Here is a 15,103-nt window from a genome sequence, read left to right on the forward strand (position 1 = left end):
TCTCTCTCTCTCTCGCTCTCTAATCAAGATGTTCTGTCTCTCTCTGCTGACTCCTGCTTCACTGGTGTTTGTAAGAAATCTCTTTCTCCCTCTCTCTCCCACCTCCTCCCTTCGTCTCGCCAAATTATGATTTTTGCTATTGAATAAGAGAACCCTATAGCCCTCCCTCTCTCCCCCTCTCTGCAGTTCTTTCTTTCCTTGCTCCCCCCTTCCCCCTCCCTCTCTCTGTCAGTGTTGGGGTCCTGGCTGCTCTCTCCTCTCCGTCTCTCTCTCTCTCTCTCTCTCTCTCTCCCTCCTGACACCTTGTTGTCCACCTGGCTGCCCCGTCGCTCCGTCAGGCTTCTGCGTGTGTCCAGAGGATTAGAACGCAATCACTGCGCTGCTCCTCCCTCCCTTCCTCTCTCTCTCTCTTTCTCTCTCTCTCTACCCTGTAACCACCAAATCCCCTTTCCCCTCTCCCTTCTCTGTTTATCTGTGGGCTCTGTGCCTCCGTCTCCTCACTCTCACTCTCTCTCTCTCTCTCTCTCTCCCAGCCTGCCTCAACTCATTTTATCACAAACACCTATTTTTTCTCACCTGTCTCTCCCCCACCTCTCTCTCTCTCTCTCTCTCTCCCCATTTCTGCATCACCGCAGTAGATCTGGATTCTGAAATACATTTTATGACATGGATAACACCCCCGTCCCCTTCCTTTTCTCTCCCTCTGTAAGTCAAGGTCTTTCACACACACATTCAATATTCACACACTACCCCCCCTGAACAAATTCTCTTGGCATGCCCCCCAGGGAGAGAGAGAGACAGAGAGAGGGGAAGAGGGAGAGGGGCTTCAGGCTGTGTGGGGTTACAGAGAGTGTGGAGAGAGAAAGCCGGAGATTTAGTCATTGAGTCAGTTCTCTCTTGTTAAGCTTTTTTTTTTTTCCTTTTTATTTAGTGCCGAGTGACAAGTGTCCTTGCTTTGCTTGGGGAGGCTGTCTGTCTGCACCAACTGATTTATACTGCTTGACTGTCTATTGATCTTAAGCTCATCCTGCCCCCGAGCTCTTAACGAGTTATATTGACCCCTAATTGGCTTAATTTGGCCAATTTAAGCACATTCCCTAGTTGCTGAGTGAGTGAAGGAGACCTAATGCAAAAGGACTCTGGCCCCATCTAGTCACTTGCAGATATTGCCGTGTAGTCACTATACATGATCAGTGTGTACAAAAGTAAAGTCAGTTTGTGTAATGGTGCCTGTGTTCCTTTAAATTACTGTGTGCAGCCAGTGTGTGCAGGTGTATCTGCAGAACTGCCCAAATGTTACGGTGTTCAGTGTGCGTTGAGTTCACTTTAGATGAACCCGAGACCTCTACCCAGGGCAGAAGAGTGAGAGGGGAGGGGAAAGACAGACAAAAGACACTGTCCCACAGCCTTTCAGACCAAGAGAAAAGAAAGAACAAAGAATAGTGGCTACAAACTTTAAAAAATGTCTTTATTGATTCCTTTGCGACATAGAATTAAAGAGAAAACACAGCCATTCATCAGGGATTATTAATTGAGCAAAATGTGAGAGAAAACTGACATCTGTGCATCCTGTAAACTGACTGTTTTTACACACACACACAGTATGCTGTAGCTCAGCAGAGAGGAAACATAGCATCCCCTGCAGACTGGCACAGCTTGATCGGGTTCAAGGATCAGGGGAGCAAGTCATGGTGACTGATTAACACCCCCCCCCCATCTTATATCACTCCTACCCCCTCACTACCTTTTTAGTGGATAGTGGATATTATGGATGGATACCAAAATAAGAGTAAAAACAGGATGGAGTCCAGCCAGCAGAGGATTGACATGGTGATGGGTTATAGAGAGATCTATATAGATAGTTTCTATATAGATATATAGACAGTTTCCCTTAGGGTAGTAGTGTGGAGGAGTAGTCAGGGCTCTGGACTGTGGAGACGAGGGTCAAGAGTCAATCCCAAGTGGGGGACACGGCTGTTCTCTTGAGGGATGAGTGAGGTACTTCATAGGCTGCTCCAGTAAAATCCCAGCTGTGTAAATGGGCATTTGTGTAAAATGTTATATATAGTAACAATTCTAAGTCATCTTGGAAAAAGGCATCTCTGCTAAGAAATGTTTGATGTTCTTAATTTCAGGTTTGTAGACAGTGTACGGGAGCCCTCTGCTGGCCTGGAGATGGAGCGCACTACAGTGACCATAGCAGAACACCAAGAGGTCAGTGCATCTGTGCAGGACTGTGTGTGTTCAGTACCCTGTCTTTACAGGGTGTGCTGTACAGAAGGAGGCCACATCAGTGTGCAGTACAGTCTTTATTATAGAAAAGTGTGAGTGCACATGTGTGGTGGTGGGGGGGTCCAAGATTCAGCAGCAACAGAGGCAGGTCAACTACAGCCTGGAACAGGAAAAAAATATATATATATCACAGCAATGCACTGAACACTGCAATACTGTCACCCTACAATACACTGAACACCGTACACTAATACAATCACAATGCAATACACTGAACACTAACCCCCTATTCACACTGGGTTCGTTTGCTTTGAAACATTGCATCACACTTGTCGTGTACAAACATGCCAAGTTCATCTGGAAACTAACTCGAGTTAATTTTCATGGTTCACATCCGTGTTTTCTCAGGACTCAGATCACTTGCGTTCACATTGCAATAATCTAGTGAGCTTGGGTCATTTTGTATTAATAAAACACCGGATATTTACATTTTACATTTTATGATTAGTGCATATAAGAAATGGCAGCATAACACCTACAATAACACATTTATAAAAGGTAATTAAGTAACTATATACAGTAGTCCGAACATTTCAGTCTACTTCTGATGCAACCGAATACGTGTGCATTCATGCTGTGCAGGATGTGCGCAGATCTGACCAGCACAGTAATTCATTTTCACAATCTGTGACGATTGTACCATGAATGCATCCAATATTTAAAAATACTGTATATGTAGTTATTGAATACAATAGGCTGCTATACTTCTGAATATTATAAATCAGTGTTGCGCTGTCAAATGGTGATTGCTTTGCCTATATACAAAGAGTAGTGTGACGACCCCGAAATATCCATTTAAGGGTATTTTACTGCTACTATCATAACTTTAAAAATAGTGTTACTATACAGAATACATTAAATGAAGGGGTTTCATAGCAATTTGTTATTTCTGACACTTATTTTCTTACACGGTCAACACTGAAATACACTATTTCTGTCATCAAATACAGTCAATCCCATTAAAACATGTACTAATAGCACACAGGGCTGGATTAACACTAGTCCTGGACTACCCACTGTTATTTCAGGTAGAGTAGTGCAAGACCAGTGCTAATCAAGGGCTGTGAAACCAGCAGAGAGAGACCAAGAGACACTTACGTGATTTCCTTGAAAGCTCTCTTCTCCACGTACTTCAGTTTGTGTTTCAGCTTGAACCTGCAGAGCAGACACAGGACAGGTGAGCAGAGACAGACCAACATACACAGCCCAGGACAGAAAGGCATTCAGAGACCTGCATTAGGGCTCACAGTTTGTTCAGGATATGTTTTGTAAAACTATAATGATTCTCTACAGCTTTTGAAATTGGTATTAACACAGACAGCTTTGGGCTAGTGACAGGCTTGGGGGGGCTCTTACTTGGCTCTCTCTCTGGGCTCGATCAGGTTCCTCTTCTGCAGGCTCTTGAATCGGTCCTTGAGGAGACTGCCCTCTGGCTGCAGGAGGAGGAAACAGCACAGCTTCAGTCTCACGGGGTGATGCTAGTGAGTACAGTGTGTGAGTGCGAGAGAGAGGGACTGAGCGAGGACCCGGGGCGGGGGGGTACCTTCAGTTGCCTCAGGGAGCCGGGGAGCTCGTCACTCAGCTGCACCTCCAGGTCAGGAGCCTCGAATCTGCAACCACACGGACAGGAGTGCAGAAACGGTCAGACAGACTCATGGGTGTAGTAGGCAGTCGGTCAGTCAGCAGTGCCCAGACAGACACAGGAGTTACTCAGTGCGCAGTGTGTCAGTGTGGAGTACAGTATACAGTGTGAGTAGTTAACCCTGTTTAACAGTTCACCGTGTGTAGTGCAGTATAGTGTAGTACACAGTGTGTGGAGTACAGTGTTCGCAGTATACAGTGTGTGCAGTGACTGACCGCAGCCTCCCCAGCCGGCGGGGCTGTGTTTTCTCTGCCTCCCTGCGCTCCTGCCGCCGCTGCCGCCTCTGGGCCGTAACCTGGGCCCTGCGCTGCAGCTCTGCCTTGATGGACCGCAGCCGGAACCACTGCTGCTGCTTGTCCGTCTGCTCCCGCTGGGCCAGCCGGGTCCGGGCCTACAACACAAACACGGGTCACACACTCGCGCACACATATTTGCACGGTCTTGGAGAGCGTCACACAACTGAAACTCACACACTGACATACACTCCTCCCGTCTCCAGTCTGCTGCGCTCACCTTCTCTTTCTCCTCTCTCTCTTTCCGTCTCTGTTTCTCAGTTTTCTTCTCCCTGGTGGTGTTCTGGGTTGTTAGGCTGGCCCTGGGATTCTGCTCCTCCTCCTCTTCCTCCTCCTCTTCCTCCTCCAGCAGACCCTGTACCTGCTCCTGCATTACTGACTCCTGGACAGAGAGAAAGCGCAAGTGTGAGAGTTCTGAACTGAACTGAACACCGTCTTTTCTTCTTCTTCGCTTGGTATGCCCTCAGTTCCCATACCTATGCCCACTTGGCAATGCCTGGGAAACCCTGTCTTCTCCTCACATTCCCAGCAGCGGGAATTCTGTGAGCGCAAGGATGCGTCTCCTCACTGGGCAAACTGACACACTGACAATTTAGAGAGAGACTGCCAGAGAGAATAAAAGACAAAGACAGATGGACACAAAGAGAGACAGACGCACAAACGGATGTACCTCTGTGGCTCGGCTTTCACGGGGGACGGCCAGCTGTCTCTGCAGCCGCTGCTCCACCTTCTGCCTGCGCTCCTCCACCTCATGGGCCTGCAGTAGCAGAGCCTGTACAACAGCAACAACACTCATCTCAACAACTGTAACACCACCACAACCGTCAATACAAACATCAACCAACACCATACACACCACTACACAATACAGAACAGCAGAAACAGGTGGGGGTTGCAGTACCTGGTGGGAGTAGAAGTCTGGGTTGTAGGAGCCTCCCGGGGCGATGACTTCCACAGCAGGGAGAGACGAGGGCTTCACACTGAGCCTGTCGGGACGCTAAGAGAGAGAAATAATACGCAATGGTGTTGAGTGAGTCAATATCACAGACATGTCTGTGTTAAAGGACAGGCATCCTCTCCCAGTCCACCCCTCACCTTCACAAGCTTCTTCTTGGTCTGTTCTAGGTAGTAGGGGTCCTCAGTAGACATCTCTGTAAGGAGAGACCATATCAGTCACACAGGGGGCACCAAAGCTAAGTCACTGATCATCACGCTGAGACAATAACCACAACAAACATCACACACACCCACAGGCAGGGACACTCAGCGAGATACAGGGTCAGACGGGTGCGGACAGAGCATGACAGACAGTGACAGGACTCACCACTGCTGCCCCACAGGTCGTAATAGTCTCTCTGCGGGTGGTTGTTGGGCACCGGACGCATCCCCCGCTTACTGGCCCCTCCCAGCCGTTTCTGCATGAGCCGCTGTTTCCGTGGCAACACCCCACGTGCTGCCAGCCGCTCGGCCCTCTGGGATATCCGGCGCAGCTTCTTTGCATTAGGCTGTTGGTGTGCGAGAACACTGCGGACAGCAGGGGAAGACAGGTACACAGTGACAAACTGGTACAAACCCCCCGAGAGTTGACTGTTTATTCTTACTAGACAGTGCCCTCAGTTCCCATGCCTATGCCCACTTGGCATCGCATGGGAAACCCTGTCTTCTCCTCACATTCCCAGCAGCTTTAGCAGCAGGAATACTGTGAGCGCAAGGATGTCTCTCCTCACTGGGCAGACTGACACACCTATGCTCCAACACCACTACTAAGTGAGAGTGACTCGTTCAGCAAGAGGACACAGTGGACACACGGAGGAGGGGAGACTCACTCTTTGGGCGCAGGGACGCGAGAGTCGGGCTGCAAGATCAGGTCTATCCTCAGGGGCCGAGTCTTGCCCACTGCAGGCTCCTCCTCTGCGGAAAGAGATTTGTGTGTTAGAATCTTTAAAATATAATGACTCACATTTTGGTTCCCATGTTCCTGAGCACTGGACCCATATGTCAATGCTTTGGCAACACTGTTGGAATTTAGCCATGCCAATACAGGGTTTTTGAATTGAGACTGTACCTTCCTTTTGGTCTCCTGTGTCCACGAAAAACAGGCTGTCATCAGGTTTCTCTGCAACCAGGCCCCTGAAAACACAGTCAATAATCACCAGGGAGTCAACATATGTGCTCACACACACACGCACATGCATGCATGAATGAATGAATGAATAGGGAATCTCTCTCTCTCACACACACACACACACACACACACACACACACACAATTCACCCCCCGATTGTGCGAGTTAATCTTCACTTCCCTCAGTCAGTGTGTTTAGATCACCCTCTCTCCTCCCACTCTCTGTGTGAGTTTGTTTGTTACAGTTCTGCCCCATTATGGTCCCTCTTCTTACTCTGCTACGTTGCTTACTTAAGTGTCTATGTAAGTTACAGCTCTCTATTTCTGTCAATTCAATCCGCTTTAATGGTATGACAAGAAACATGTTTACTAAAGTAACTCTCACCCAGTCGCTCTCTCCTGTAGTCGTACGTCGTCCAGAAACTCCTCCACGTCCTGTATGTCGCTGTGTTTCAGCCAGCTCTTCTTCTTGTTTTTGTTAACCCGTTTCCTCCTCTTAATGCCGGACTCGGTCCCGTCCAAACCCGCGTTCAGACTCAGAAAACCGTCGCTGCCCGCCGCCACGCGTCTCTTGCGACTGGCCGCCGCCATTGTGCACTCGGAAAGACTGGTGCACGCCGCTGACGTCACTCAAGCGACGCCTCCTCCCGGACGTGGTGACGCACAGACGCCGTCGTGCGAAATCGGATAATCGAACACTGATGTTCTTAATAATAATAGTAATTATTTATAAGTGACTCGCAGTCAAAAAGTATTGAGGGCTGCAACTATAAATATTCAATATTTCAAATATTGCTACACCTAATGCTCTATAGACTTATATCTATATTTATTTTGTTGACGCATTTAGTCTGCTCACATTCCACCAAAAATACGTTTTATATTTAAATTGTATTATTTACTGGTGCATGACATTTGATTTAAATTGCTATTAAGTGTATTGTTATTTTTACTAGTAGTAGTCTTTGTTGTAGTGAGAAATAATAATTGAATGTTGCAGTTTTGTTTCCCAATAATCACCAATAATAGTAACAATAAAACTTATTTTATTTCTCAAGAATAGTTGTGGCGTTGTGATTAAACAACTGCCCTCCTCCCCGGATAAACAAGATCAAATTAAACACGGCACAAAATATATATTTTAACCTCATTCTGCCCCTGTTCCCACCGGTATTTGGTGCAAATATGTGTCAATATTCACATTTGTTGAATGTGACGTTGAAATCTCCCGAAATGTATCAATTGGGCTCCTGAAAATAGCAGAAAACATGGTCACCGAAGCGGAGTGAGGTGCATTGTGGGAGCAGAGTGATTGACACGGCGGCCATTTTCCCGCTGGACGCTCCGCTCTCATTGTGTGAGAGACACAGTAAATACTGACACGGCCAGACTACCAAACATTTTATTTCACAAATTAACCCGCACTTTCCCACAGGTAAGTACCTACAAACACCGACATCTTTCTCATCAGGTACTTTTTTTCACTTTTGAAGTTTGAGAATTGTTTTATTTCTGTTTTTACGCGATTTTTGGCGTTTTTCCGTGGAAGGGAGGTAAAAGCACAGACCCGACAGCGGAGACGCGAGAGAGAAACACAGCCTTTCTACTTCTGCGGCTGGAAAGCGCGCTGAGCGCGGAGGGCTTTCTCTTCGGTTAAGCGAGGCGGCGGCGGGTTGAAGAGCGGCTGCCTGTAACTTTCCGGCCTCCTTGGGGTGTCTACTGTGCAGCCCGCCGGCCGTTTTGCGGGCCAGTTGTGGGGAATTGGGATAATTTTTGAAAGTTTCGTCCCGCCGCCGCCGCCGCGCAGGTCTCGCCCCGGCGGCGCTGCGCTCGGCGGCCATGGGCTCGGGCGCGGGGGCGGGGCGGGTCGGAGCGTCCCGCCCCCTGCCCCGCCGGGCGCGCTGATTGGCCCGCTGAGTCGGCCCTTGTTTGGCGATTCGCTGTGCCGCGGTTCTCCGGGTGATTGCACGGTTTTGTTTTTTCGCCTCACTTGATGGATGGTGTGTGCGCGATGCTGATTGGTTGGGAATTGCATCTAGTCCCACCTCCGTTACGTTACTATTGGCTAAACGCCTCTGTTGCTAGGACTGTTTTGCACAGTCTTCTGGGCATTGTCGTCCTTAGTCCGAAAGAATTGAGATTGTGGGAGATTCAAATAATACAATTATTATTCTTAAAGAATCACATTCAGATGTATAACTTTATTATAAACTAATCTGTGAGTTAAACAACTAACGTGTAACTTAATGCAGGGGTGTCAGACTCCAGTCCTGGGGCGCAGCAGTGTCTGCTGTTTTTTATTGCAGCAGGAGCTCCCAATTACTTAATGTCACGATGTATTCAGGTAGACTTATCCAATTTTTATAGCCAAGATCTAACAATTTGTGGATGACTCAAAACATTGAAGCCACAGAACATGTTAGAGTGGAGAGAAGTGTGCAATTAATCCAGTTCATTGTTTAATTAGACCAATTAAGGAGCCAAGAGCTGGGCTGGAACAAAATCCAGCAGACATTGCAGCCCCCCAGGACTGGAGTTGGACACCTCTGACTTAAAGTAACAAGCCACTACTGTACTGGCACAAGTATTACTAAATATCACAACAAAAGACACACACACAGATGGATAAACACACAAACATGAAAAACAGCTTTAACAATGTAACAAACATTGATATTGAGTGCATCTGCTGGGTAATGAACTCTCTCCCTTTGCCACTCTCAGCTGACAGCTCCTCTCCATGGCTCGTACTAAGCAGACCGCCCGTAAGTCCACCGGGGGGAAGGCCCCACGCAAGCAGCTGGCCACCAAGGCTGCTCGTAAGAGTGCGCCCTCTACTGGAGGGGTGAAGAAACCACATCGTTACAGGTGAGGCTGTGCAACACCACAGTATTGTATTACAATATAACACAGTACAGAGTGGTCCTGTATACTACAGAGCAGGTCAGTGTGGTATACTAGCACATAGTATTACTGCATATGACAGAACACTATAGTATAGTATTACTGTATAGTCCAGAAACAGTGGAGTACAGTATACTATAGCATTACCAATTTTTCCAATGAATTGGAAAAACATTCAGACATTTGCAGGGCATTTACACACTAACACCCTTTTCTCCACTGTCTTCCCCAACTCCCCCAGGCCCGGGACAGTGGCTCTGAGAGAGATCAGACGCTACCAGAAGTCCACCGAACTTCTGATCCGGAAGCTGCCGTTCCAGCGGCTGGTCAGAGAGATCGCCCAGGACTTCAAGACTGACCTGCGCTTCCAGAGCGCTGCCATCGGGGCCCTGCAGGTCACTAACTGGACTCTCACTCACCTGCTGACTGGACTCTCACTGACTTCACATAGGCTGCCTACTGACTGATGACTGGACTTCTGTGTCTCTTTTGGTGTGCATCTCTCACAGTGAGTGTGTCACTGTGTGAGTGTGTCTCTCACAGTGTCTGTGCGTCTCTCTCACTGTGTCTCTCTCTGCAGGAGGCCAGCGAGGCATACCTGGTGGGCCTGTTTGAGGACACTAACCTGTGTGCCATCCACGCCAAGAGAGTCACCATCATGCCCAAAGACATCCAGCTGGCCCGCCGCATCCGTGGGGAGCGTGCCTAGACGGCTCCTCTCCTCCTCCCCCTGTTCCTCCTGCTCTCCCTGCTCCCCATCCCCTTCCCTGCCTCCCTCTTTCCCTCTCCCTTTCTCTCTCTCTCTCTCTCTCTCTCTCTCGTAGCTGTTTGTCAGTGGTGGTGTTGATGAGATCAGTGTGTAGTCGCGTGTGTATTAGTCCTGTCGGACGCAGACTCTTAGGGTACCCTTCCTGTGCATGTACCGGCTCTGTGCTGAGCAGGCAGACGGACAGACATACTGACAGGAGGACATGGTGGGACAAGACAGACTGTGTGTGTGTCTCTGTGAATCAGGGGTTTGTGTTATTAATGAGAGAGAGAGAGAGAGAGCGCGCACGCGCGCGCTGTGTTGGATTGAACTGATTCACTGGACACAGAGACAGTCAGATGACTTAGACACGCATACCGACACAGACAAACAGCCAGGGACTCACAGACAGACAGCCGGGGTGTATCTGCTGGCCAGGGGCACATCTCCCTCAGCAGGGTGCTACAAATAACTGCCCCGGCCTGGTCTCGGCACCCCCCTCCCTGAGAGAGAGGGATGGGGGGGGGGTTGGAGGCAGGGGTATGTGTGTTGGGGGTGTATCTTCTTTGTGAATGTTGTTTCCATTGTGATAGATTGGTGTGTCTGCACTCCACAGCTTTGAGCAGAGAGGGGAGGGAGGGAGGTGTAAGCACTGTGGAAACAGAAATGCAGGGGGGGCAGGGTGTCTGTACAGTCTGTCTGTCTGTCCGTCCTCTGTTCAGCACAAAGTGAAACGTTTCAACTACAGGCAACTCTGAATTCTTATTTAGATAACAATGATTATGATTTATTAAGTACTTGTTTGGTTGGTGTCTCTAATTTTTTTAACTTTCTGCATTTTATTTTGTAGTATGTATTGCTATATTTACTCTCGTGCGTACACACACAAATACACACAGTCTGTTCTTAATGGCTGAAATCAATTTAATAAAGAAACAGACTATTTAAATGAAAAATGACAAAAACATGTTTTTACAAAACAGATAAAAGTTCTTTAATTTTCCTATTGTCTCCCTTTCTCTATCCATATCTTGTCTTCTTCCTCTGCTTCCCTCCCCCTTGTTTTTTATTTCTCTATCTTAGTCCATCTTCCTCCCCATATTTTTCCCTTCTGAATCACTCTCAATACCCCCCCCCAACTCTCTTGTTTCTTGCTGTCTGTCTGGTTGGTGTGATGCCATATATATTATCGTCTTTGTTTTTTTTCTATTTTGATTTAAATGTTTCAGAAGTTTAAAAGCTGATCTTTGTAATTTCCAGGTTTCTCATATTAAGGTGGTAATAAATAGATGTTACACAAACCTGTCTCTGCCAGTCTCTGTGTGTGTGTGTGTGTGTGTGTGTGTGTGTGTGTTTCCGTCCACCTCTGCCTGTCTCTCAAATCAAGTTAATTTCAGTGGAGAGGTGTACTATAATTAGTGTTGCCAAATAAAATGCTTCAATTATACAACATGCCATTTGTAAGCACATCTTACAGATTACAAAATAAATATAAAATACATTAAAGGGAGTTTGAAAGTAAATGAATAACCAGTGAGCGAATGGTAGGATATACACTGAACAAGAATGTACACAACGTGAAGTGTTGGTCCCATGTTTCATGAGCTGACTGAAAAGATCACAGAAATGTTCCATACAAAAAAAAACTTATTTTTCTCAAAGTATTTGTACAAATGTGTTGACAGCCCTGTGAGTGAGCATTTCTCCTTTAACAAGATATTCCATCCACCTGACAGGTGTGGCAGATCAAGAAGATTGAACAGCACGATCATTACTCAGGTACACCTTGTGCTGGGGATAGGAAAGGGCCACTCTAAAATGAGCAGTTTTGTCACACAACACAATGTCTTGGGTTGTGAGGGAGGGTGTGATTGGCTTGCTGAGTGCAGGAATGTCCTCCAGAGCTGTTGCTCATTTCTCTACCGTAATGCGCCTCCAACGTCATTTTAAAGAACATGGCAGTACATACAACCACTGAGCAGGTGTAACCACAGCCAGCTTCTTCACCTGTGGAATTATCGGAGACTACCCACCCGGATAGCTGATAAAACTGTGGGTTTGCACAATCAAATCATGTTTGCACAAACTGTCAAACTTTAATATTTGTGTATACTGTGTATACTTTAACCAGCACGGATCTCTCAGTAAGCGCCCAGGAGCCCCGTTTCGTTACGCACTGCCGCCAACTTGAGCTCAGAGTCGGTACTACGCCACCAAGATAGTCGGGGTGATGCGGTGCCAGCATTTGTCCAGAATATGGCAGCATTGTCTAAGAGAAGACCAATCACCCATGTGCAAAGCGTGTGTGTGGGGGGTCTGTGTCAAGCCACACCCAGATGCAGAAATCACCCACTTGAACCTCTTTGTATCACTGTAGCTAATAATAATACTTAATAATAATAATAATAACAATAATAATGCACTTCCAAGCTCCTATCTTAGTTTTTAACTACTATTTCAACATCATATTCGCTCGCTCTGCCTCTCTCTCACACAATACGCAGCACAGTATCAGTGTATGGTTTATATCTGTGTGTCTTGTGGGTAGTCTTGTGAACTGTGTGTAACAACACGTGTGTGGGTTGGCAGTTGTGTGTCTCAGGGTGAGGAGGGCTGGTCACCTTCCCCAAGGTCCCCTGGTCCCCTTCCCCTCTTTCTCTCTCCTTCTTTCTCTCCGTCTCTCTCCCCCATCTGTTCTGAGCGAAGGGATTAGGGCCCAATCTGTCTGTCTGCAGCTCAGAGTGCTGACTGACAGCCCTGCAGATTAACACAGCACAGCACCGACCGCGCGGGCCGAGAGAGATAGAGGGGGAGGGAGGAGAGAGATTAACCTCAGTCACAGGCACACACTGACACACGGTGACACACGCACGCACGCACACTCACACACACATAGACTGACCCGTCCACTTTTTAAAGTTTGGGTTACTGTACATTATTCTGCAAGTTCGGATTGGGGTTAGAGTTGTTGTCAGTAAATCTCAGGCTGGACATATCTTAGTATGTTTGTGAGTGTGTGTGGGTGTGTATGCGTGTGTTATTGTGTATGTGTATGTGTGTATGTGTAGGATTGTTAGTGTGCGTGTTTGTGTGACTTTGAGTGTGTATGTGTGTGTTAGTGTGAGTGTGTAAAATTGTGTTAGTGTTTGAGTGTTTATGAGTGTGTTAGTGTGTTTGAGTGTGTTAGTATGTGTATGTGTGTGTGTGTGTGTGTCTTCAGTAAGTTCCATGCAGTGTGTGCCGTTTTCTCTCTCTAGGGACTGAATCAGTGTTCCACTGCGCAAACATCACTGATGTCTCCAGTCCCAATACAGAACAGAATACCTCACACCTGTGACATGTGATAGGGGTGTGCCCAGCCCGCACAGACAGCGGTGAAGGGGTTAACAAACACTGATAGCCTCTCAGAGAATATCATCACCATATTATCATCATCACCACAACAACATCAAGAACGAAAACAACAACGACAATACTACTACTTCCACTATTAATACTACTACTACTACCACTAAAACAACTACTACTACTAATAACAATAATATTATGCCTTTAACTGTGTTTCAGTGATTGTTATTGCTGTGCTGCTATGATCTGCATTTTGTTGCTAATGTACGGTGGCTCGTTGGGGCCATGTGCAGAGAAATAAAACAGTAGAATGTGAGAGAGAAATGCCACAAATATTCCTCGACCCCAGGGAGCATCTGATAAGGAGTTGTAGGCAGTGTGTGTGTGTGTGTGCTTTCAAACTAATGTATTAATAATAATACAGATAATATTAATAATAAATAATGACATTATAATACTAATTATAGACAGACGGGCAGTGTAGGTTAGAAGCTGTAGTTCAGGACAGACAGACTGATGGATAGACGGACAGACAGAAGGCAAAGGATGGATAGAAAGACACAGAGTAAGATGAGATGGACAAACAGACAGACAGACAATTACACTAAGACAGATAGCTGTGCCCAGTACAGACAGGGTGACCAGTAGGACAGAGCAGACACAGACAGGAAAGTATAGATGCACGTAGACAGACAGGCAAGCAGAGAGATTGTACAGACAAAAAGCAAGACAGACTGTACAGATAGACAGGCAGACAGAAACCTGTAGTCAGATGATATTCTGTAACTTCGGAAACAGTCCCCCCCTCCCAGTCTGTGTGAGCTGTGCTGTGATTGGTTTAGGCTGCTCCAGCACTGCAGATTAAACCTCTCTGCCCCACATTCACCCCCCACCAACCCCACAGGTCACGTGACACATTACATCATGGGATTGAGGTCAACACAGGATTACAGACAAGCAGAACACTGGAATTACAGACAGAGAGGGAGAGAGGGGGGGTGTAGAGGAGATGCAAAAAGAGAAGGGGTAGGGGAGAGAGAGGAGAAGGAGGTTAAAGGGAGGGGGGAGGGGTATAGGGGTGAGAGAGGGAGAGGGGGTAAAGGGGAGAGGGAGAAGCTGGGAGTGAAATTGAGATGGGGAGATGTGGTGGAGGTGTGTCAGGTGTATTGTTCTCTCTCTCATTCCCACTCTTTCTCTCTGTCTCTCACTAACTCCAGTGTATAGTGTATAGATAAATAAAAAACATTACAACTTTGTGTAAAGTGTATGTATACACAGTATACAGTATATACTCAATGTGAATGGTGTATATAGACCTGTGTGTACATTATATACACTCACCTAAAGGATTATTAGGAACACCATACTAATACTGTGTTTGACCCCCTTTCGCCTTCAGAACTGCCTTAATTCTACGTGGCATTGATTCAACAAGGTGCTGAAAGCATTCTTTAGAAATGTTGGCCCATATTGATAGGATAGCATCTTGCAGTTGATGGAGATTTGTGGGATGCACATCCAGGGCATGAAGCTCCCGTTCCACCACATCCCAAAGATGCTCTATTGGGTTGAGATCTGGTGACTGTGGGGGCCAGTTTAGTACAGTGAACTCATTGTCATGTTCAAGAAACCAATTTGAAATGATTCGACCTTTGTGACATGGTGCATTATTCTGCTGGAAGTAGCCATCAGAGGATGGGTACATGGTGGTCATAAAGGGATGGACATGGTCAGAAACTATGCTCAGGTAGG

General features: G+C 46.9%; 2 protein-coding genes across 2 annotated transcripts; one reads left to right on the top strand and one right to left on the bottom strand.

Moving 5' to 3' along the window:
- Positions 1-2,296: 2,296 nt before the first annotated feature.
- On the bottom strand, positions 2,297-7,091 carry nop53 (NOP53 ribosome biogenesis factor). The gene is made up of 13 exons (XM_066703727.1): positions 6,737-7,091; positions 6,293-6,357; positions 6,054-6,138; positions 5,552-5,751; positions 5,323-5,378; positions 5,129-5,224; positions 4,898-4,999; positions 4,448-4,609; positions 4,150-4,325; positions 3,836-3,902; positions 3,649-3,725; positions 3,391-3,447; positions 2,297-2,392 (listed from the first exon to the last, which is right to left on the bottom strand). The coding sequence occupies exons 1-13, from the start codon at positions 6,940-6,942 to the stop codon at positions 2,386-2,388; spliced, it is 1,356 nt and encodes a 451-aa protein (XP_066559824.1). The 5' UTR covers positions 6,943-7,091; the 3' UTR covers positions 2,297-2,385.
- Positions 7,092-7,658: 567 nt separating this feature from the next.
- Positions 7,659-11,304, top strand: h3f3c (H3 histone, family 3C). The gene is made up of 4 exons (XM_066703728.1): positions 7,659-7,786; positions 9,076-9,219; positions 9,497-9,650; positions 9,836-11,304. The coding sequence occupies exons 2-4, from the start codon at positions 9,092-9,094 to the stop codon at positions 9,962-9,964; spliced, it is 411 nt and encodes a 136-aa protein (XP_066559825.1). The 5' UTR covers positions 7,659-7,786; positions 9,076-9,091; the 3' UTR covers positions 9,965-11,304.
- The last annotated feature ends 3,799 nt before the right edge of the window (positions 11,305-15,103 follow it).

This window comes from Amia ocellicauda, chromosome 5 (assembly GCF_036373705.1).
Source record: "Amia ocellicauda isolate fAmiCal2 chromosome 5, fAmiCal2.hap1, whole genome shotgun sequence".
Taxonomy (NCBI): domain Eukaryota; kingdom Metazoa; phylum Chordata; class Actinopteri; order Amiiformes; family Amiidae; genus Amia; species Amia ocellicauda.

Coding starts and splice junctions, on each gene's coding strand:
- h3f3c (XM_066703728.1), top strand. CDS start 9,092: ATGGCTCGTACTAAGCAGACCGCCCGTAAGTCCACCGGGGGGAAGGCC. Junction 9,220..9,496: donor AAGAAACCACATCGTTACAG/GTGAGGCTGTGC, acceptor CAACTCCCCCAG/GCCCGGGACAGTGGCTCTGA. Junction 9,651..9,835: donor CTGCCATCGGGGCCCTGCAG/GTCACTAACTGG, acceptor CTCTCTCTGCAG/GAGGCCAGCGAGGCATACCT.
- nop53 (XM_066703727.1), bottom strand. CDS start 6,942: ATGGCGGCGGCCAGTCGCAAGAGACGCGTGGCGGCGGGCAGCGACGGT. Junction 6,358..6,736: donor CTACAGGAGAGAGCGACTGG/GTGAGAGTTACT, acceptor CTGTGTTTTCAG/GGGCCTGGTTGCAGAGAAAC. Junction 5,752..6,053: donor CGCGTCCCTGCGCCCAAAGA/GTGAGTCTCCCC, acceptor TGCTGTCCGCAG/TGTTCTCGCACACCAACAGC.